Source organism: Eucyclogobius newberryi, unplaced genomic scaffold, assembly GCF_026437365.1.
Source record: "Eucyclogobius newberryi isolate DKJ021-1_F unplaced genomic scaffold, fEucNew1.0.hap1 SCAF_4, whole genome shotgun sequence".
Lineage (NCBI taxonomy): Eukaryota > Metazoa > Chordata > Actinopteri > Gobiiformes > Gobiidae > Eucyclogobius > Eucyclogobius newberryi.
Genome location: NW_027316056.1, coordinates 29,401,037 through 29,424,942, shown reverse-complemented (window position 1 = coordinate 29,424,942; position 23,906 = coordinate 29,401,037). Strand labels below are relative to the sequence as shown.

The window sequence follows — 23,906 nt, the reverse complement described above, 5'->3', positions numbered from 1 at the left end:
GGGATGAGTGTGTCAGTCTTTATCAGTAACGTGCACACAGCAGTGGTGTGGCTCTAGAAAAATCCCTCTAGGAGCTATCTGTGCTGTTTATAGGCCGAATTACGCAAGCGCCAGGTGTAGCCGACTCCTCTGCAAAAATGATTCCTCCCCAGACTTGCCTTTACTCGTTTATGTTGCAAGACGCCGGGATTAATAGAGGTGGAATGAAGCGCATTTGATTCATGTGCATCTCTATGATCATAAAAGGCTACAACAATGCAGAATATTGCTTTAACAGTGACGATTACCTTACCAGATGTTGTTTATTGATTATGTAAAGTCTCCAAGCCATTTAAAATAGATGATTAAATAAAGCAAATGAAAGTGTCTCCAATGATTTGCTTAAACATTCAGGTCATGACGTCATTTATAAATCTAAATAACGTCTTTCTCTCTCTGTTTGGTTTGAACATTATTGGGGACAACTAGTTATTTGCCATCGATACATTATAATAGACCAACAGTGCGGCCTCGGCTTCAAACGAGACGAACACAGCATGCTTTTACTATTATTCCGAGTGTCTTCATACATTCGCTGGTGCACTACCGCAAGAGTGCACAGTTCACGTGTGCGCACAGATCGATGGAGCCCTGGTCGGCGCCGCCTGTTTGCCTGTGCGAAGGCCAGAGTGTGGAGCCTGTCCTCACATCCACCCATCAGCCTCTGCCTCCTCTGGCCAAATGGACCATTACGTAATGTTTTATTTACCGCCGCTCTCCAGCACAAGTGTTTGAACTGGACTCGACCAAGAGTGTGTTCAGTCCGCACCTTTTTACCTTTAAAGAAGTTGCTGTTCAGAGCCTCTTTTAGTATACAAAAGAAACCTGTTTTTTTTTTAAATAATGTTTCAATAATGAGACAGGTTATTGAAACATTTATAAAAACGGGTTTCTTTTCTTCAACTCACAATAGAATAGTACATCAATATTGTACAGATTTGCTTTGTTTTTTCAGCTTTTTTGTTTCTTGCAGGTCAGTTTGATGGTTAGTAAGCAATATCACTTCAAAGTAATCCTCCTTTATATATTTTAGGTCAATGTTGGAATCAGAAAACATGTTGTTATTGCCAAAATTCACAAACTAGGGACTTGTTTCGGTGATGGGTGCAACATAATCCAATGAAACTACTTAAAGTATAATCTACTCCTGCTATAAAATCCAAGTGATACGACGTAGACACTGTACTTTGGGCCAATGTCTCGATTCGGTGCGTGCTTCAAAGACACTTCCCGGTCGTGCCACGAACTCGTTGCCACTAAAAGGAGGAGCTGTTCCGTCTGCGATAAACGCGGCAGGAGCTGAAGCGATCCATCTGCCCGAGAGTTGTGCAACGCGGGGGCTGAGGCTCGCCCCGAGACAGAGGGGAAGGAGTCCTGATTGAGCAAACGCAGTGGAGGAGTGGACGGCCGGAGTGTTCCCTACCTGTGTGCAGTCACTCCCTCTGAGGGGAGTGTACGCTGCTCTGCTCTGCTCTCCTCCCCCTCCACCGCTCTGCCTGTTCACACACGCTCACTCGCCTCTTGTCAGCTGCACACTGTGGAAGACTGCCTCAGGACGTTACGCCGTTTGACTGCTGCTGATCTGCATGCGTTTCGGAACTTGCCGTAGAAGCTTAAGAAGGACTTGGATCGGTACTGGAGCGGCAGTTTCATTCATAGGACCAGCCCTTTCCCCACTTTCTTCTGGGACCTCGGACGACTCTCGCGGCAGGGTGAGTGCGTTTCACCTCCTCGACTTGTCCTGCTCACGAAATGTCTGTTTGTTATCACGCTAGTTGAAGAATCCAGAGTCTGGTCCGTTGGTTTTATCAGGTTTTAATTTGCCGCTGTCAAATTGAAAAGTCTGAATTGAGTTTTTTAATTGACAAAGAAGAAGAAGATTTTTTCTCAAAGTTAAGACCAATGTAAATGGTGATGCTGGACTTTGTTGGTAGAATGTTGTCCTTGTATGTTCAGGCTATAAAAAAGTCTTGATAAAATATTTTTTTAATGCAGGAAAATCAATCAAATAACTTTTATTTTGCCCTGAAACGATCACAACATTTGCAATTTGTTCATGCTATTCAGTCGTCCCCTAAAACACACTTTCCAATATTGCCATTCATATGCGATCCGTTATTTTAAAACATCTGAGCGCCAGAAAAAGAGTGCTCAAGACAAACTTCCATCCGCTCACTCTTACAACTTCTATATATGGCACTGTATTCCCGAAATTCTCTTTGAACCAGCAGCCGCTCATTACTTTGCCACGACCGTGAAAGTATTTTTCTATTCTCGCCGACGGTCCGAATGTCTAGCAGTTCCACTACATTACAAATGACATCACCCGCGCCCCGGTCAAGTCTTCCCTCTTCCCTCGCTTATGGCTATTTACAGCGGCACGCTCCCCACCAAATACTACCGTGGACCTTGTGTGGTTAGGGTCCCGGTCCGGTTGTGGTCTTTCCATCAAGTCTGCAGTCTGGTTCTTATGTTTGGCTTCACGTAGGGTCGATGCGACGTGCCAAAAATGTGACACACAGTTGGTAATGGTGACAAATAATGATTACTACAACATGCCATGGACTATTTGCATGCCTTGAATTGGTCTGTTTTTAGTAGTAGTAGTAGTTGTAGTAGCAGTAGTAGTAGTAGCAGTAGTAAGGTTGTCACAGTATCACATTTTAGTAAACTTTCTGAATGAAAAAGTCATGATATTGTCACAAATAGACAAATAAATGTAGTTTGACTCATTGTTGCCGGCTTCAATTCTAACGATTATTATTTCTTAGCGTCTCTCGATTATATACCGTGACCTGAATAACCACAATTATCGATTAACCAAATAATCTTGACATAGCGGTCGCTTTATTGCCATGTTAGTTTACCGTTATCAAGTCCTACGATTTCCTTTTGTGATGTAATACGAACTATGGTGCGTTTTTGTTTTTAATTTGGTGAGAGATGGAGGAGGGGAGAATGGGGAAAACAAAAGACGATTACTGGTTTAACTGGTAGAAAATCACATTCAAATGGTGCCAACGCAAAGCAACAGATTTGAGTTAAGTTCATTTGACTTGTATTAAAAAAATGTTGGTTCATTCAACTGTAAAATGTTTCGATTTAGCATCTCCACCAGCTTATACAATGTTGCTTTTCGTCAAAGTTGTTTCCAATATGATCTATAGTTGCTCATATGAATCGCCCACTTTTTTCTTTTAAATCTACAATTCACAATGGCCACTTTTGTATTGTTGTTGTCCACAATTGGCCGACTCGGGCGTCACAATGGCTTTAGTCTTTGTTGTTTACACACCTCGTCATGTAAACTCTGACTTTCACTTAAAACCGCACGTTAAAACCGACCGCGTTTGCGTTGGTGGAAGCGTCCAGTGTCGGTTTACAGTAAAGCCCTCGGCCCATTTCATCTTCTAGTCTCGGACGTTGTGTCGTCTCGCCGGGATTTCGCTAATGGCCGTCTGCTCTTTTCAGCGGGGCCTTAATGGACGCATCCTTGGGCTAATGGGATACCTGCTCATTGTGAAGCCTTTAAAATAAACGTAGCACTGCCTTCGTGGACACAGTATCGAGCGAAAGGTCGGAAAACAAAGCACTCATGTAAAACACTCACATGTATCGATAATCCTGTTTACCCAGGTCACAATATACAGTTAGAGTTAGAGCTCAAGAATAATAATCATGAGACGTATAGGCAGCAACAGTGACTTTTTACTGTTCAATGTTTACTCAAAAAATGTCAAATTGCATGCGTTTTTTGCTACCAGGCCAAAATATCATGACTTTTTTGTTTGATTCCGTAAAGCAAGTGACGAATGGGGATCCAATGAACTTGTGAATGAACGGGAATTCAGGATTTCACTGGTGTTTGGTCAAAGTGCAAACAAGCGTAACAGTAAAATGTGATCTCGTTGTGATCCCGTTCGATCGCGTGGCATCGAAAGCGGAGCGGCGTCAAACTGGAATAGCTGATGTTTCGATGTTTTTTAATATAGTCAGACGTACGTTGTGCATGTGGTTGTGAACAAAATAGTCCAATATAGACTGGCCATACCTACTTTAAGGAATGAAGCTTGCATTTTCCAAATTGAACCAATCTAAATCTAATCCAAAGTCATCAAGACCCACGCACCATATTTCGTCATCTGTCCATTGCCTGTTCAGAAATGTAAAAAACAATAACGAGGAAACTAAAACCAGGGATTGTGCACACGTTGAAGTTTATCTCCTGGCTTGCTTTTTTCTGTGTGTGTGCGTTGAATCGTCTATTGTTATGTTCTCACTGTGTCATTGTGGTTGATTGCTGAGCCTTAAAGCCCCTAGACAAAACATTATCTTGTAAGTGATCTTGGACTGTCATTCTTCGTACAGACTGTAACAATGCGACACTCTTTGCACCTCCAGGCTTTTTTTGTGTGCTTTTTTTTTTTAAATACAACTGACGCAATCTGTTCCATTATACATGACTCAAGAGTATCCATAGTTTTATCAGACAGGAAGAGAAGCAAATCTCTCTGACACGGCAAGCGATTTAAGACTTTAATTGCCCAATGGGACACGCTGACGACACGTTTTATAGCACGCATGTAGCATCGGACGTCCTGGGCACCACTTTTTAGCAGGATCTGAACTGGATTGGTTGCGTTCATGTAGAATTTGATGACACTGGGCAAGGGCCTGTGTAACTCTATGAGAAATCGACTGTTTTTTGAAGAAATGTCCAAAAACAAAAATCCACAAACGGTTGAATCTTTCGGAATCGGCTCCAAAAACGTACATTATCAATCGTATGGTTTAAGGTCCGTTCGAATGACAACGATCACATGTTTAGAGTTGAATAATGTTGAATAATGGCACCACATTCTAAGGCTCTTGGGGGGGGTTGAACTTTGTGCCCGTTTTAGTTTCTTGTGGATAGGCCCGGTATGGACAGAGATAAGAACCGTAAACCAGGTCGACAAATCTACAATCGGACAGTTAAACGGGGAATTCTGCCATTTAAAACCATTTCAAGAACGCTGCGATGCCTCGTGAACGCCACCTTTCGAGTAGATCAATCTCGGAGTGTAGATACGACTCGTGCATGTTAACGATTCATTCTCGTTGTCTGCTCGTGAATTCAAACCACTATAAAACAAGATTTGACGGACGAATAAAGAGCTGCTGTGAGTGAAGTTGAAATTCTGAGCAGGTTTTCAACGGGGTTATGACGCTGTTACTGCGCGTTAGGCCTGTATTTGTAAAGGGTTCAAAGGAAAGTATGTGCAAACACACCTCGTCCTATACTGAGCTACTGCTTGTAAACCTGTCGCTGACATTCGCTGTTCTTAGCTGTTCGCTAAGATCATCACATAATTTACACGTGCCTTTGTATGTGGAGCCATGTTTTCTCTGCTTTAAAACTTGACGCATGCCAATAGTTTGCGTTTTTTAAAGTGGGCAGACAAGCTCTTGCAACAGTCGAGCAGAATTGAAAGCCAAACAAAAAACCTGCATCAAATGTCTAGATTAATTGAGTAAAGTATAGACTCTTTGGATGTTTAAATGCTGAAAAAGACAAATTGCTTCTAACTTGTGCAATAAAATGAGAATTCCTTTGATGCAAACTTATGTCATTGGCCTCATCTAGCTCGTGTTTTGAAATTCATTTTAGGAATACAAACTGAAAGCGAAATGTTGAACTATTAGTAGAATAACTGTAAATTGCACTACAGTTTTACCTAGTTATAATGGGATTTTTGCACAAATCCCAACAGTCCAGTTCCTAGACTTTTTGGCAGAACTTGAGATTAGCTTTTGGGTTGTTCGTGTAGCATTGTTCCCCCGTAAGACCAGTCAAAGGTCACTCAGACAGTTGAAAGCGTGATCGCCGGTGGGAGATGAGGATTGGCACTTGTTTTAGGACGCCAGTGTAGCCGCTTGTCGCTCCAGGCCTCAGGTAGCTAATATCTGGCTGCAATAAACGTTCAACTCCCCTCCCACCGTCCTCCAGCGCAGGAACCCGGCGTGCAGAAGCGAGGAGTGGCCGATCGTGCACATGTTTATGAGTTACGAGGCGCTCGCAACACCAGGCTGTGAAGGTTAGCAGTGACTCTGTGTTCTGTTCGTGGAATCGAGAGATGCAGAAAGACGAACACGTGAACTCCATGTCGGTCTAACTAAGAGCTGAATGGACTAATGGATCATCTTTGATTGATTTATTTTCTTATATCATTATTGTAACGCACGTGACATGTATTTTGAAGTAACATTTAGGAAGTGTGTAGGTGATAATCCAAGGTAAGGTAATGTAAGGAGCTCATTTGACTAGAGAAACGAGACGATCGTTTTTGTTGGTTTGAGAAATGGTGTGAAATGTTAAAGAGACGGGTTTTTATGATTTTCTTATTTTGACTTTATTTGGTGTATTTATACCTGTTGTACATATAAATTGTAGTTTCACACCGATCGAGTATGTAGTTGTGGAGAAAACGTCACTTCCTGTCCTGTAGAAAAGGACAGGAAGTGACATCACAATAGATACATTCATTCCGGTCAGAATTTATGCAGAATTTACACAAACAAACAACTTTTTATTTCTATTTGTCCAATAAAACTAACTAACTTAGATTAGTTGTTTTCCCAGTGTTTGCTGGGTAAATTTCCAAGTGGGATGTCATCAAGTGAAATAGCTATTTTTATAATTTTTTTTATAAAAACGGGGTTACTCAAACACACACGAATCAATCAAAATACAACTTTGAGTGACAATCACAACGTTAAAAGGTGATTTGAGCATAATATGTCCCCTTTAACTCGACCTATATATATGCCTTTGACAATTTCAGAACAACAATAATTCCATTTATCTCATTTGTATTTTGATCTAGTGCCACTTTGAAATACATTTCCTGTTTCCTCATTTCTATTTCGAGCACTTCTGAGCGGTTCATATCCGTCTGATCAGCAGCAGAAGATGCGGCGTATAAATAGCCCGCTGATGTTGGCCTCACCAGTTCTGGGTGTCGCTGGGAGACGGGCTGTCCGTCACTGCTGTGTCTGTACCTGCTGCTGGCCTCATCACAGCCGGCTTAAGATGTGACAGCGCAGGCTCTGCTTTCTGCCCTGGAAGCACCCGCCTCTGCACTTGTAAGCCTAAGCAGAACATGCCCATAAACATGATTACGTCGACAAGTCTGGTGGCTTGATTTAGGTTTGGTATCAAAAGCGTATTTAAATTATAATTTTTAAAAAAAAAATATTCAGTAAGTCTTGTTTATCCTCAAAGATTTAGACTAGCCCTTTATTGATCTCAGTCCCATATTTCTGAGCAAAAGGACAGTCCTCAAAATGAAGTGTAATGGTTTGGCTCCTGGCTGCCACAGTCAGTACGTTTACATGCAAACAAATAGTTGCTTTAATTCGATACAATCAGACATCTTGTGCGTGTAAACACCTTACTCCGATAGAAATCGGCGTTCAAAATCTCCGATTGAGACACCCAGATTATGCAATTGCGTAATCTCCATGGGTAATCGCGCTGAAACTAGACAAGGCTTGTGCGCATGCTCCACGACCCACGCTGATGTATGATCCCGGAACAAAACCACACAAGGAGCAGGTCGCTTACAAGGAAGAACACAACCGCATTCACTCACACTGCACTTTATCTGCACAATAACTAACGCGGACATTACATAGGAGATGAACAAAGCTGTACGACTATCCATCTTGCTGTTGTTCGAAAAAATGTGCAAGACAGTTGTTTGTCGACTTTCTCGTCTGCATGAATACTTGGACAAGGACAGAGCTTATCCAAGACATCAAAACCAAATTTTATAAAAATCGTGTCTCCAGCAGTGGCCGTGGCTGCAGAGCCGCGGTCAAATAACCCAGCAGTTTCAGGAGCCGCTGCACGGCCATATAGTCTCATGGCTAACCTTAACCTTGACCTTGACCCTGACCCTGACCCTGACCAGGCCAGCAGTTTCAGGAGCCGCGGCACAAAAAAACCATGCAGTTTCGGCCGCGCGCCGCGGCTCTGTAGACCCTTTTTTTTTGCCTTGCTATATAAATGTTGAGATTGTTCTAAATTAGCTTTGATTTTGTCATAATTTTATCTCCCAATCATATCAATATTATAGTCCTCAAAAGCCATAGCGCATTTTGCAATAATTTCCAGTATCAAGTTGGCATAATGTGACAAAATGAGCTCTTCTCAATGATGCAATTTGAAACTGACTGGCTTTAAATGCTAGCTAAGTTTATTCCTTTTTACATCACACTTTTATACACAGAAAATGGCAATTATTATAATTTTTTTTCATTTATCGTTCACTTGATTTATCATTATTTCTATTTTAGCTTTTTATTTCATTCATTTATGTTTTTTATTTATTTTAATTTCATTTAAAATGTTTAAAACTGCACCAGACATGAATTCTATTTAAGAGACACAAAACGACTTTCACTTGCAGCGCCGTCTCCTTGGACGCGGTGCGATCATATACTGTCGCACTGCCCTGATTCCTTACATACTTGTGTGGGTGTCTCTCTTTGTTCTTTTGAAGACATTAGCATGACAACAGACCTGAAGCCTTTCTCTGTAGATGTGAAAAGAATCTCCTTATGTGGCAGACTCCCAACACAAAAGTGTTACATCTGAAGTGGCTTGTGTTAAAAAATCAATTTCCTGAACATTTCCAAAACGCTTTTACTGACCGACGATTGGCCACTGACCGAACGATTAAAAAGACTCGTTAGATAGTTTATCTCTGACTATTAGAAATGACTGGATTAATTGCACAACCCTAGGATCAAACTTGAGCCAAACGACATCTCTAGAAATTATTACCGTATTTTCCAAATTATAAGTCGCATCAGCTAAAAAATGCGTGTTAGAGAAGAAAAAAGATGAACAGATAAAGAACATGGTGAATAGGTGTACGTATGCTAACGCTAACACCTTCAGCTACATGACGCACAGACAGAACTGTGGTAAGTGTCTGGTATGTTAATGTAACATATGAACAGTTATTCAGATAACTATAGCATAAAGAACATGCTAACAAGTTTACCAAAGCATCAGTTTTACCCCAAATCACTAAATCCATTGAATTCTTCTTCCTCTGTGTCACTTCTAAACAACTCCACAAACTCCAGAGGAAGAGGAAGTGCTGATTCTTCTTCTGCGTCGCTTAGAGCCTAGAGCGCCCTCTTGTGGTTGTCAGTGTGAAAATAACGAATAATATCACATAAGTCGCTCCGGAGTATAAGTCACATCCCGGCCAAAACTATAAGAAAAGGTGCGACTTAGTTTGGAAAACACGGTAGTTGTTAGTGATTTAGTAGAGCATCTACCCCTGAACTAGAAGATTCCAGAGTGACCCATATTGTGCTATAACGCCAAGGATGGATTATATTTACGTTTATTTACCGACAATACTTTCCAATTCTTTACAAATAGCCCTAATGCAACGATTCGAGCGTCTGCGAGGTCACAGACCGTTTCCTCGGCTGCGGTTGTCGGAAGGCGGGGCTCTCCTAGATGTGAGTAATCATGTCCTGAAGGCTCTTAAACACCTGTGCGGGGAAGAGAGGCCGCGCTCGGTCACGTCGGGAAACATTCCAGGCTGTCAGCGCCGAACTGCCTCCGACCCGGGGGCAGAAGACGAGAAGGAGCGAGCGAAGAGGGGGAAAAAAGTCTGTCACAAAAACCACCCCCGTCTGCTACCGTGAGACCCCGGCCACGCCACGCCACTGCTACTGTGCTGCTGCGCCTCAGAGAAAAGTATAAGCGTGACAATAGATTGAATCGAGGCTGTTCTAATTAATCGGATTCAAATCGAGATCGAGAGTTTGCGATTGTCAGAGAGATGCTTGGGTAGTTAATCGAGAGGGCTACAGCCAATTCTCTTGACGTTTAACTTTTTTTTTGTGTGTGGGCAGAGATTAAACGTCTTGTCTTGTTTGTGTTCAGAAAATGTGTATTGAAAGAAGATTTAATTGAGAGCCAAAATGTATCGATACAAGGAGGGAAAGAAATTATGATTATCGTATTTTCCGGAGTCGCCTATAGCATAAAGAACATGCTAACAAGTTTACCAGAGCATCAGTATTACACCAAATCACTAAATCCAATGAATTCATCTTCCTCTGTGTCACTTATAAACAACTCCCTAAACTCCAGAGGTAGAGGAAGTGCAGATTCTTCTTCTGCGTCCCTAGCGCGCCCTCTTGTTGTTGCCAGTGTGAAAATAACGAATAATATCACATATAAGTCAGCCAAAACGATTTAAAAAGGTGCGGCTTATAACTTATACCTCCGGGAAATACAGTATATAGTCTTAGATTGAATTGTAAGTTTCGTGGTATATGCGTGTATTGTATTGTGGCGAACGCGTAGTAAAAATGCCAAAGAGAAAATGGGCCACTGTTGTTTTACTTTGATTGAAATGGGTGAAAAAATTAGATTGCTGCGGTAATCAATTAGAGAACAAATTTCACCTTTTACGAATGAGAAAAAGTCCTCAAAATGCCACCCATAAGAGGCAAAAAGTGACATGACTCAAAGACGTTTTTTGTTCCGTGCGCATGCCCCTTTTTTTGAAGTTTGAACTGCCGCACTGCAATTCAGCACAAATCAATAAATCAGACGCAGAATACCACAGACACGCCCCACTCAGAGAACACGTCAAGCAGAGAATAGGATATTGTTTGCTATAGTTAACAACCTCTGCTCTAATTAATCTGGTTTCCCTGTGATCCATAAAACCTTTCAATCATTTACCGCTCCGTGTCTTGGTTTGCAGTTCAGTCCGGTTGCTGCACCTGCCTTTGCCGCTGTTTACTGTCGTACGAAAAGCCTCTCTGAGTAAACACTAATAATATTTGGTTAAGGCGGGATGATTTCCTGAAAACCATTTGCGCCCGGTTGCCTTGTCATTCTGCAGCACATGTCCATCTGTCTATTACTGTTCAGAGCCCTTAATTCATTAGTTATGAAGCAGAGACGCCCAGGCCACGTCCCGGCGGACTAAAGACGCTCTCACGATATCAACACGGACGTCGACCTGCAAGAAGTGGCTAAAAACGGAGACGGCGTCTCGTGCTTGAATTGAACTCAAAGCTCTTCCTCTTCTTAAGTTTGTTGTTAATATTTGCCGGCGAAGGGAATGGTTACCGCCTGTTTTCAACCCAAATACAGTGTGTGGCGTGCGGGCGTGGCTCTATTGACAATATAAATATGGCAACTAATGACATCAGATCATTGTCCAACAGCGTGCCCTTATTTGCCATTTAATATATTTATTTGACAACATGGCAATATGAGTAAATGTAAATGTAAATTGATCAAATCAAATCAAAGCCAAATCCATAAAATAGCACTAAATAAGTAAATTGAGGACCCCACAACACAGCGTAGAATAACGTATTTTCCGGCACCAGCCAAAAAATGAATAATAGAGAAGAAAAAAAACATATATGAGTCACACTGGAGTATGAAATGCGGTTGCAAGTGTGAAAATAACAAATATTATCACATATTAGTCGTTCCGGTGTATAAGTATAAGTCAAACCCTGGCCAAATCTATGAAAAATGGTGCAACTCATAGTCCGGAAAATACGGTCATTATTTCAGCGCTTGAACTATAACACCATATTCTGCAAATGCGTGTCCTTTTAAATAAGAAGTCAGTCAGTTTCTTTAGCAGATTTGGCTCTTCTGCTTTTCTTGCATCTGTAATATAAAAACTGCTGCTCTTCAGTGCCCTCCACTGACCCCTGCTCTCCACTGACCCCTGCTCTCCACTGACCCCTGCTCTCCGGAGTCTCCACTGACCCCTGCTCGCCACTGACCCCTGCTCTCCACTGACCCCTGCTCTCCACTGACCCTGCTCTCCACTGACCCCTGCTCTCCACTGACCCCTGCTCTCCACTGACCCCTGCTCTCCACGGACCGCTGCTCTCCACTGACCCCTGCTCCCTACTGACCCCTGCTCTCCACTGACCCTGCTCTCCACTGACCCCTGCTCTCCACTGACCCTGCTCTCCACTGACCCCTGCTCTCCACTGACCCTGCTCTCCACTGACCCTGCTCTCCACTGACCCCTGCTCCCTACTGACCCCTGCTCTCCACTGACCCCTGCTCTCCACTGACCCTGCTCTCCACTGACCCCTGCTCTCCACTGACCCCTGCTCTCCACTGACCCTGCTCTCCACTGACCCTGCTCTCCACTGACCCCTGCTCCCTACTGACCCCTGCTCTCCACTGACCCCTGCTCTCCACTGACCCTGCTCTCCACTGACCCCTGCTCTCCACGGACCCCTGCTCTCCACGGACCCCTGCTCTCCACTGACCCCTGCTCTCCACTGACCCCTGCTCCCTACTGACCCCTGCTCTCCACTGACCCCTGCTCCCTACTGACCCTTGCTCTCCACGGACCCCTGCTCTCCACTGACCCCTGCTCTCCACGGACCCCTGCTCTCCACGGACCCCTGCTCTCCACGGACCCCTGCTCTCCACTGACCCCTGCTCTCCACTGACCCCTGCCCGTTTCTCCCTCAGATGACATGGCGTCCCCAGTACCGCAGCTCCAAGTTCCGCCACGTGTTCGGTAAGGCCGCCGCCAAGGAGGGCTGCTTCGACGGCGTGCCCATCACCCGCAGCGTCCAGGACAACAACTTCTGCGCCGTCAACCCGCGCTTCCTGGCCGTCATCACCGAGTGCGCGGGGGGCGGGGCTTTCCTGGTCCTCTCCGCCCATCACGTAAGTGTCGACGACGCTCGCTTTCACACCTCAGTGCACCGAAACGGCAGACGTGTTGGTTTGGTGTGAGGGCTCGTTTTTCTTTCCAGGTGTAATTTAACGTGCGTTGTGTAAACAGCTTTTACACGTCTCCATTGAGGTATTACTTTGCCAGGAATGTTCCACGGTATGGCATTTAACTTGTCTACCCATAGAGGCACCGGACCGTTTTATAGCATCGAAAACGCCTGAATTTGAAAATGCAAGCGAGATACTTTAAGTTTGATGTCATAATACGGAACATTCCTGGCAACATGCCCAAGGAAACGGGCAAGTGACAGAACACCCATTAGAAAAAGTGTGACATTTATTTGAATGCGTTTCTTTTGTTGGTAGATGTCTTTTTGTGATGATATTGTTTTATTCCTAATTCTGCTCTCTGGTACTGTTCTGTCTGTTATGCGTTTTATACTTTTAAAAGAAGCTAAGAAGCATGAGCTAACGAGACTTTTGTCGAATACATCGTTTCCTGTTGGAGGTTTGCCAATTGAAGAACATGATGGTTTACAACGGTTGGCCCTTTAAGTTGTGAGTTTAGTTGTAATATTAAGTAGAGCTGATATGCAACAACAACAAAAATAATTCATGTGGACTGTGTTTATGTAGAGCTAACTCCAGTCATCTCCGGCTCTTGAGAATTCACTCTCAAGGAAAAAGAAACTACCGTATCGCTCTGGAGTATAAGTCGCACCAGCCCAAAAAAATGCATAATAGAGAAGAAAAAAACGTTAACATACCAGATAACTATAGCATAAAGAACATGCTAACAAATTTAACAAAGCATCAGTTTTACCCCAAATCACTAAATCCATTGAATTCTTCTTCCTCTGTGTCACTTCTAAACAACTCCACAAACTCTGGAGGTAGAGGAAGTGCAGATCTTTCTTCTGCGTCGCTTAGAGCCTAGAGCGCCCTCTTGTGGTTGTCAGAGTGAAAATAATCAACATGTCAAATGCGGTAGCCAGTGTGAAAAGAACAAATCATATCACGTATAAGTCGCACCCCGACCAAACTATGAAAAAAGGGTGCAACTTATTGTCCGGAAAATACGGTAGCTGTATGTTGGGTATGATGTGCTCGTTGCTCCTTGCACACGCAGCGCACCTGAAAGTGACATCGATTATCTCGGAGAATCTATAAATAGTCGTAGTTTCAGAGTCCGACTGAACCTAAACTCTGCATGCGACTTTAATGTCACGTTATTTACTCTGATCTCGCTCATTTCTGAATTCAGCCGCAGCCCGTACAATAAACACTGTGCGGTCTGTAACCAGGGATGTCACACTGTCAAAAAAAGCTGAAATCTGATCATTTTCTTTCATTCCCATCTCCGTCGTCTAACTTTCTGAAAGACAAAATAAAGTGAAATGTGACAAAAACGGAAGGTTCTTTACATTTCAGTCTATGTATTGGACGATAGATTGAATAAAATATACTTAACTTTGCTTCTAAAATGGTCTTGATTGTCGATTAACCGAATAATCTTGACTTCTCCACCTGTGAGTGAGACGCACCAGGGGCCTGTGAAGTTTGGAGCTCTAATTTTCTCACATCCTTCTCTGTCCGTCTGTCCACGTCTTTTGTGTTTTCGTGGCGAGTTATCGACGGATTCTTGGCACGAGCGCACATTACCTACGGCCTCAGGAATGACATAACTTACATTTTACCTTTCCTCGTGTCAAAGTTGGGTGAAATTCCTTTGTTCCGCTTGGCACGCACATGATCCATCGTTGAGTTGGGAAAGCCATTAAAACGCTCGAAAACGCACATTTGTCTTTTTTCCGTTAAAGGCGATCACGTCATGGTTCTATTCCCACCATCTTCTCCAGCGCAGAGTGTTTTGTTGGACGTGTAGTTGTAAATCGTTACTGACTTTTTCCTGGTAAGCGGGTTAAAGGAAAACGTAGTGCGACACAAACATCTCACCTAAACTCCTCGAAAGTTTCATCCCAGTGTTGAGAACGAGATTTATGTTGAGGTGGACAGTGGAAGGCCTGTTTGGACCTGCAGCCTCATGGGTCGGGTCAGAGGACTTCCATGTCTAAAACAAACAGTGGGCGCCTTAATGACCCGACACACGTTTGCCCGGACGGCCGCACTCGTTCTGCGTCTTCTATTTGGTGCCGTTGGACGACAAATGCAAAGGGAAAACCATCAGGATTCAAGAGACGGCTGGACCTTTCCCCATTTCACTTTTCTCAAACACTCAGGAATTCCTTTACCCAAATGGAATGTTATATGTAAAGCAATTACTCTGTTACGTTGTAAATTGTTTAGTTGAAATGGATGGTGGCCAGAAGCACAAGCTCTGTGGCTGTGTGTAGGACCGTGTGGAGGAGATATATTTATCAAGTAGAATCAAAAAACAACTTTAAAACGCATACATAAATTAACAAGCGATATGTACTGATATTTTACACACACAAGACTGTAATAACAACACAAATCAACCTTAGTTTAGTCCTGACGTGTGGATTCTCATGGGAATTGTTATGATAATATTCTAAAATTTCAACCATATGATTTGTTAAAACACATGATGATTCTGCAAAATAAACACACAGTGTATGTATTTGAACACCCTGCGATTCTGCAAGTTATCCCACAGAATCTAAAAAATAAATCACATTGTATGATTTTTTTTTTTTAATTCATGTATTTGTTTGTTTCTGGCTCTCAAAGACGTGTTAGTCTATCTTTTAAAAAGTCCACCTCTACTTGATTATGACTCTAACAGTGAAAATGCACCTACGCTGACAAGTTCAGACACCTCCATAATTTCTGAGTGGGAGAACTTGCAAAATCGCAGGGTGTTCTCCTCACTGTAATGCCTCTTTCATGTCTGAGTAATGAAACATAATGAAAATTGAAATGATTACTGTAAAAAATGTCTCAAGTTTGGCTTGTGTGTGTTTTTTCAGACGGGGAAAGTGGACCCTCACCACCCGAGAGTCTCAGGCCACAAAGGAAATGTTCTGGACGTCAAGTGGAACCCATTCAATGACTTCTGCATCGCCTCGTGCTCAGAAGACACCACGGTTTGTGCACTTCATGCCCTTTCCATGGGTGTGGTATTATTTTAATAGAACGTGGACAAGTAGCAGCAGATTTTATTGCCATGTATTCTGTGGCTTCAAATCGTGCAATTCCTGAGATTCCTTCAGCCTTGACCTGGGTCTCGGCTAATCAGTGTTTACTCCTCTCCCTCACGCCTTATCTTCGCTCGCTTTATGTTTGATATCGTTTTCTTTAGGTCAAAGTATGGGAAATCCCTCCTCACGGCGTGTTCAAGAACATCACAACGGCATGGAAAGAGCTGCAGGGCCACAGTCGGAGAGTGGGTCTCATCGAGTGGCATCCCACCGCCAACAACATACTCTTTAGTACTGCGTATGACTACCAGGTGATGCTACGACACGAGTACTCTGAATATTTTAGATGAAACGGTAAATGTGTCACAATTATATTAAAGGTTTGTTCAATATTCCATAATCACATCATATACACAATAAACTAATGTCCTCGGCACAGTTTTGATGTTTTGACTTGAACTGCACTTAAATTGATGTAATTCCTCGTTTGTCCAGGAGGGGTCCAGGGTGTGAACGGTTCTTTAGTTTTTTAGAAAGCAAAAGTCAATTCTCAAACCATTTCCTTCAGATGGAAACTGAAAAACAGTGTCCGGATAACACCAAACTTTAAGTGAACTTCTAATCATCTGTCTGTCTGCGTGTCATGTTTGTGCAGTTATATTTGTACTGAAAACATCACAATAAGTAATATAATATTGAACACGACTTTATTCTACTCGCATCAGCAAACCCTTTTCTAAATGAGCCATGTCATGAACGTAACTAATAATTAGCTCAATCAAACTAGTTTAGTTCAGCAGCAATAATAATAAAAGAAGATTTCAGTCAATAATAATGATGATGATGACGATGAAAATGATACAAATAATAATAATAATAATAATAATGATGACGATGATGAAAATGATACAAATAATAATAATAATGACGATGATGATAATGATATAAATAATAATAAATGCATAAATAAAAATAGTAATAAAATTAAATAAATGAATGAAAATAACAAATAAATACAAATATAATAATAATAATAATACAATTAAAACAATATTAATACATACAAGTAAATAATAATAATAATGAATAATAATAACAATAATAACAATAACACATCTCTGTATCTAGATAATGATCTGGAACCTGGCCTGTCCGGAGCAGGTGATCAAGAACCCCGTGCGGACCATCTCGCACCACTCCGACGTGGTCCTGTCCATGTCGTTCAACACGGACGGCACGCTCCTCTCCACGTCGTGCAAAGACAGGAAGGTCCGGCTGATGGATGCGCGCTCGGGGAGTCTGCTGCAGGTACGAGTCCTCAAATACTCGCCCGAGAGCACGAGGACAAGTCGTACTCGCCGTTTTAGAGAGCGACTGGCTTTACGTGCATACTCTGATGTCTGTTCGAGGTAACTCCAGGTTTTGAAATGTACAGTATAACGGTATATATAGTAAAAAAAACAGCTGATTGAAAATGTAAAAAAGGTGAGGTTGTAAACGTTCAAAAAAAGGTATAAAGTGAGATTTCTGCACGTTTGTGACGTTTGTTTTACACACATGTCACATTTTTCTGATAATTAAAGCTCAACTAATACATTTAAAGACCTGTTCTAACACATTTCTGTCAGATTTACATAATATCGTTTATATCGAGATACTTAAAAAAATATTGAGTTATTCATTTTTGTCAAGATCCTTCACTTGAATCCCTTTTTTTTAACTCTTAACAAACACATTTGAAATCCATTTGCCGAGCCGTTGCGTGTTGCTTTCTACATTCCAATTAAAAGACCGGTCGTAAAATTATATTGACACGTGATTGTTAAAATGCATAATGAATTTAAATGTACAGACCGTCTAAGGCCATTTCAATCAGCTTTCACCATCGTGCATTTCGCGTCTAATCTCAGCGTGCCGAGCAGGTGGAGTGCACTTTTCATGTCTTTAGGAGAGATTTGACATTTTATTAGGATTCTTGAGCGTGTCAGCACATATTGTATAAGTCTCTCTTCCAAGCCGAGGCAGTGATCCAGCACCACACAGCCAAAAGTGACACCTCGGCTCTGCTTTGGCCCTCAGCATAGCTCCTCAGACCTACAGTGACTAACCTCTTCATCATGTTTGACTGCTGCCAAACAAGCTGTAACTTCACAGCATTATGTAACGGGTCGGGCTATGAAAAAGGAGAGTTCACGTCATAGTTTGAACCAAATGATTCACCTTTTCAATGTGATTCTTTGTGTGTTAAAAGGAGGGAAGCGGCAAAGTGCACAAAGCCCACAAAGCCCTGATCTTGGGGAACATGAAGATGCTGGTGACGACGGGGACCTCGAGGTGGAACGACCGGCAGATTGCATTGTGGGACGTGGTGAGAGTGACTCATACGGCAGCGCGTTACATAGTCGCAGATAATCTGTGGAATATACGGCCGTGCGACTAATCCCAGGAGTGATCCTTTCTTAATTACAGAGGAGGAACACCTTGAAGTTAGAATACTTTAGTCACTGAAGCTGTGGAAGCGTGACCTAGTTTTGGAGTGCGGTATATTTACACCCAGAAAGAATGTAGGAGTGTAACATGTTTACCTTTACTATCACTATATCATTGTTTATTTTATTATGTAATATACTTACTGTATTTTCCGGACTATAAGTCGCACCTTTTTTCACCTTTTTGGCCGGGGTGCGACTTATACTTATACTCTGGAGTGACTTATATGTGATATTATTTGTTATTTTCAACCGCATTTCATACTCCAGTGCGACTTATATATGTTTTTTCTTCTCTGTTATGCCTTTTTTGGCTGGTGCGACTTATACTCCGGTGCGACTTATAGTCCAGAAATACGGTAATTTAATATGGACAAAGCAATGACACAATGGATGTCTAAAGGTATATTTTTTTTAATGAGGTTATTGCAAAATATGCGTAAGAATGCAACATGTAATACAAAAAATAGAGCTTTGAATATTAGAATAAATATTTTCATCTCAAACATTTGACCTATTTATTTTCGAGGATTAGCGGTGCAAGATTTACATCCCTTTTATAAAGAAATATAAATGTCAACTCAAACGGCTCCGAGCAAATGTCCGTTGTCTTGTCATTGAACGTGTAATGGACGTGTCCTTGACTAGACTGTCCTTGACAAGGGAAACGGTGTGAACTAACCCTTTGAATATACAAACCAGCAAACAAATTAGTTGTGCCGGGCGCCCACAAGTACTTATTATTTTGCTTGTTTTTGTCATCCACACCAAATAAATGAGTTTAAACTGTGATTATAACGTGCATGTAATTAGAATGTCATGTTGCAATTTAACGGCAGCGACAGATGCAACATAACGTTATTATTTTATTTACTGAAGTCTAATCTAAACTGGTCCTCTTGTCTAAACTGTATTCAAGAGCAAAGCGCGTGCAGCTGCGCCATCTAGTGGACACACCTAATTTTTGTGTGTGTGTGTGTGTGTGTGCGCGTGTGCGTGCGTGCGCAGGGGGATTAGGACCATGCTCTAGATCCAGAGGTTGCTTTTAATTCTGCACAGATGAGCACGGCTTTACAGTTGCCTTCCCCCCCCCCATTCTTCCACTAAAATGTTGGTTGCAGGACGACTTGTCTGTGCCTTTGCTCCAAGAGAACCTGGACAGCTCGTCAGGGGTCCTCTTTCCGTTTTATGACCCGGACACGCACATGCTGTACCTGGCCGGGAAGGTGCGTCTGAAATAAATCACTGTCAGAAATAAAATAAAAAGCTGAATATTGTTCATTTAAATCTTTCAACCATTTCCCCCAGGGTGACGGCAATATCCGGTACTACGAGATCAGCTCAGAAAAGCCATATCTTCATTACCTCACAGAGTCTCGCTCTCCGGTGCCTCAGAAAGGAATGGGTAAGACACAAACTGCAGCCTCGCTAAATGTGCTTTACAAACTCCTTCAAGGAATATTGTCATGAATGTTTGTAATTTTTCCATATTCACTGAAGCCATAAGCAAAGCAAGGGCAATCTTTTCAAATGTGCCTCAGGTATTTGAATAACCAAATCAGAACATTTGAGTTGTCGCTCGTGTAAAGTGAAAATACAGTCCTTGGAAAGAACGAGGCGCTCTGTACCGTATTTTCTGAACTATAAGTCGCATTTTTGGGGGAAATTTATTTGATTAAATCCAAGACCAAGAATTGCAATTAAAAATAATAACAGAATATAGCCGCAAGCGGCAATGATCGGCCCTCGCTACGCCGCCGCCACGCCGCAAGAGGAGGGGGCGCTAACGCGCCCCAATTGTCCTTTTATTACGCCTACTGCTGAATCTGTGACGCTGTCACATCTTCTCCCCTTTGTTTTACCATCAAAAAGCAATTTTATTTTGAATTCTTGGCAAAATGTGCGGCTTTGCCGCACAGACACCGTGACTCTTTGAGTAAAAATGTGGATAACTTTTGATGGTCCACCACTGAAGATGAGTCTCACCAAATTTCAGGTTAATAGGGCTGACGCCCTAAGAGGAGTTTGTGAAAGTCTAAAGTGTAAACATGTTCTGGCGATTTCCCCATTGGAATAACATGGAAGGTTTCGGTCATCGTTACGGCAACGCCATAACAATTATGACATGGGTCTCATTGACTTTTTTGATGGGGATGCTAAAATTGAGTTGTGTGTCAAATTTCATATAATTTCGCAAAACTAAACATTTAACCTCCATATAAAATCTGTAGGGGTCGCTGTGGCTCCAAATTAATTTATTTCACTTCAAGTAGGTTTAGGGCAAAGAGTTTAACAACTGATTCTAATTTGACGCAATTCGGACTTTATCTGCGCAAACGGCAGAAATGTAAAATTTGGGAGATTTCTGAAATTCTTGCTACAGTTTGCGGCTTCGCCGCACAGAGACCGTGACACGTATCAATGTAATTTGGATAACTTTTGATGCCCCACTCCTCAGTAGCATTTTCACCAAATTTCAGCTTTTTAGGGCCAACGCCCTGGGAGGAGTTCGTAAAAGTACGACGTTTGGAAAAACTCCGAAGTCATGTTTAGCCATTTTTGAAGCAATATGGCTGACATTTGGTTGGGCGGACGGCGTTGCCGTAATAATATATTTTACTTCTCTTGTCACCATCTACCTCTGCGCCAAATTTCATGATTCTACGATCAGATTTTTTTTAGGTCATTTCCCATCTCTAAATGCATTTTTGGTACATTTGGGGGCGCTGACGCGCCAATTTTTTTATTTTAGAAAAGGGAAATAGCCAGAATGTAGAGAGGCACGATTTTTAGAGGTGTGCAAATTTTTGTGACTTTTCGTCAATGTTCACTGGGTGAAAAATAGGGGGGTTGGTCCCGAGAATAAGAAGAAGAAGAAGAAAGAATAATATTCCGATGCGAAAACAATGTTTCCCATTTTTCAAATATCATAAACTATACATTTTCGGAAAGCGCTCGCGCTTTCCTACCTCATGGTGTGGGTCCCTGGTCACTGACGGGTACTTTCGATAATTTTGAGTGGGCTCCGCCCACTTTGTGTTTTTGGCCCTCTATACAGTAATAATGTTCAATTTTTGCATTACATGCTTATATGCACAGAACATGCAAGAGATGGGGAACGTATTCGTGAGCTACTTAGCGCAAATGAGTGCTTTATATGGGGATGACGACCGCTTCGCGGTCGTCATCTCAATGTAAAGTGCTCGTTTAGTGCGCACTTTTGCACGGGCTTCGCCCGTTTACAACGGTAATGTTCCATTTTCCTACTACTAATTAGTATGCACGGGGCGTGCATGAGTGAAGGAGTGCGTTAGTGAGTGTTTGGAAGTGGGCGAGCGCTTCGCGCTCCATTTCGTGCACACTACGTGCGCACTTTTGCAGCCGTGCTTCGCACGGCCTTACGAGATTAATAGGCCTCTCGCCAGCTTGTGGCGCTCGGGCCTAATTAAAGAACATGTTGAATAGGTGTACGTATGCTAACGCTAACACCTTCAGCTACATGACGCACAGACAGAACTGTGGTGAGTGTCTGGTATGTTAACGTAACATATTAACAGTTCTTCAGATAACTATAGCATAAAGAACATGCTAACAAGTTTACCAAAGCATCAGTTTTACCCCAAATCACTAAATCCATTGAATTCTTCTTCCTCTGTGTCACTTCTAAACAACTCTACAAACTCTGGAGGTAGAGGAAGTGCAGATTCTTCTTCTGCGTCGCTTAGAGCCTAGAGCGCCCTCTTGTGTTGTCAATGTGAAATGCGGTTGACGGTGTAAAAAATAACAAACAAAATGATATAATAATGTGTTTATAATATCACCTATAAGTCGCTCTGGGGTATAACTCGCACCCCAACCAAAAAAAAACAAAAAACGGTGATATTGTTTGATCGTTATGGCGACGTCCGTACAAACAATTTGGACAATTTAAGCACCGTCGATTTCCAATTGGGCTCCATCGCGTTCAACTCCACCGATGTTCTTGCGACGCAGTACTCCATTAGACTACATTCAGTCTTGTTCTTGTGCCGCCAGGCGTGATGCCAAAGCGAGGGCTGGACGTGAGCTCCTGCGAGGTGTTCAGGTTCTACAGGTTACTGACCATCAAAAGCCTCATCGAGCCGCTGTCCATGATTGTGCCTCGGAGGGTGAGAACCGCCACCGTCGCATCTCGGGAGGTCCACTTTTTCTGACAAATAACCGTGCGTGTGTCGTTTTAGTCGGAGTCCTACCAAGAAGATATTTATCCGATGACTGCCAGCAACAAGCCTGCTGTCACGGCGGAGGAGTGGCTCAGCGGAATAGACAAAGGTCAGGAAGTATATGATTCAAACCCTTTTACATACATTTCTTCCATAATACTACTCGATTAAACAAGAACAATCACTAAATAAAGGTAAACACTGACTAATTACTTACCAATTTAGAGGGTCATAATGACTTTTTGATACGAGAATAAACCCTTATGTTCCCCAAAAGCATAGATTTGGTTGCGATGGTATTCTGGTATCACGTAATTCTTAATTGAGAAGGCTATTTATCGTTTTAATCGTTTTATTATAGAGTTGTGTTGCTACAAGACTGGCAAGAATACCAAACTAAAGCTAAAATATAACCTTGAGGGAGAAATATGACTCCAGTTCCTTGTAGTAAGTCACAATTGCTCTGAGCGACACGTACACATGACACCTGCCTTTACAACCCACTTGAACATAAGGACTTTGTTGCGCATGAATAAAATATTGCGCTGGCCATGCGGCTCACGTTTCCCCTCGTTCCTGTGGCTGGCAGGCCCGCTGCTGATGTCCCTGAAGCCGGGGAGTCAAGTGGAAGAGTCCTTCAACGATCTGAGCAAAGCTTTGGGGAATTCACTGGAGCCCGCTCGGACTCGCGGGCGGCCGGGCGCGCTGCAGCTCGCCTACACCATCCACGACCCGCCGACGACCAACGAACGCAACGAGGACAGCGCGCTCTCGGGCGGGGACGGCGGCCGGTTGCCACTTAGTAACGGGGAAGACTTGGCGTTTTGCTCTCCTCCAAAGACGGAGAACGAGGTAATTGGCGGTGGGCAGCATGCCCAAGACGCATTATTCACTTTCACAATTTTAGCAAAACATCTGGTCCTGTTCTGTACATTCAATTATTATTATTAAATCTGGTTTGATGTGCAACAGAGACATCGAGACACACACTAAAAGAATAAGTATATATACCGTATTTTCCGGATTATAAGTCGCACTGGACTATAAGTCGCACCAGCCAAAAAATGCATAATAGAGAAGAAAAAAACATATATAAGTTGCACTGGAGTAAGAAATGCGGTTACAAGTGTGAAAATAACAAATAATATCACATATAAGTCGCTCCGGAGTATAAGTATATAAGTATTAGTATAAGTTGAACCCCCGTATTCCGTCTTTTCTGTATAACTTTTGATGTTGTTATTGTCATCGTTTGTCTCACTAAAAAGCAAAACATTTAAAAAAAAATATTTAAAAAATG

General features: G+C 42.5%; 1 protein-coding gene across 4 annotated transcripts in view; it reads left to right on the top strand.

Moving 5' to 3' along the window:
• The window catches only part of coro2aa (coronin 2Aa), a 35,878-nt gene that overhangs the window by 11,438 nt on the left and 534 nt on the right, over positions 1–23,906 (top strand). For 2 of the 4 annotated variants that reach the window (XM_072463265.1, XM_072463262.1), the window contains exons 2-11: positions 12,584–12,784; positions 15,745–15,861; positions 16,077–16,226; positions 17,044–17,223; positions 18,167–18,283; positions 19,526–19,630; positions 19,713–19,809; positions 22,440–22,552; positions 22,625–22,715; positions 23,196–23,458. In XM_072463265.1, coding sequence (XP_072319366.1) covers positions 12,584–12,784; positions 15,745–15,861; positions 16,077–16,226; positions 17,044–17,223; positions 18,167–18,283; positions 19,526–19,630; positions 19,713–19,809; positions 22,440–22,552; positions 22,625–22,715; positions 23,196–23,458 — 1,434 coding nt within the window. Of the gene's footprint in view, positions 1–1,453; positions 1,752–7,145; positions 7,165–12,583; positions 12,785–15,744; positions 15,862–16,076; positions 16,227–17,043; positions 17,224–18,166; positions 18,284–19,525; positions 19,631–19,712; positions 19,810–22,439; positions 22,553–22,624; positions 22,716–23,195; positions 23,459–23,906 lie in introns of those variants that run through there. The other 2 variants (XM_072463261.1, XM_072463263.1) reach the window with 2 other exon arrangements.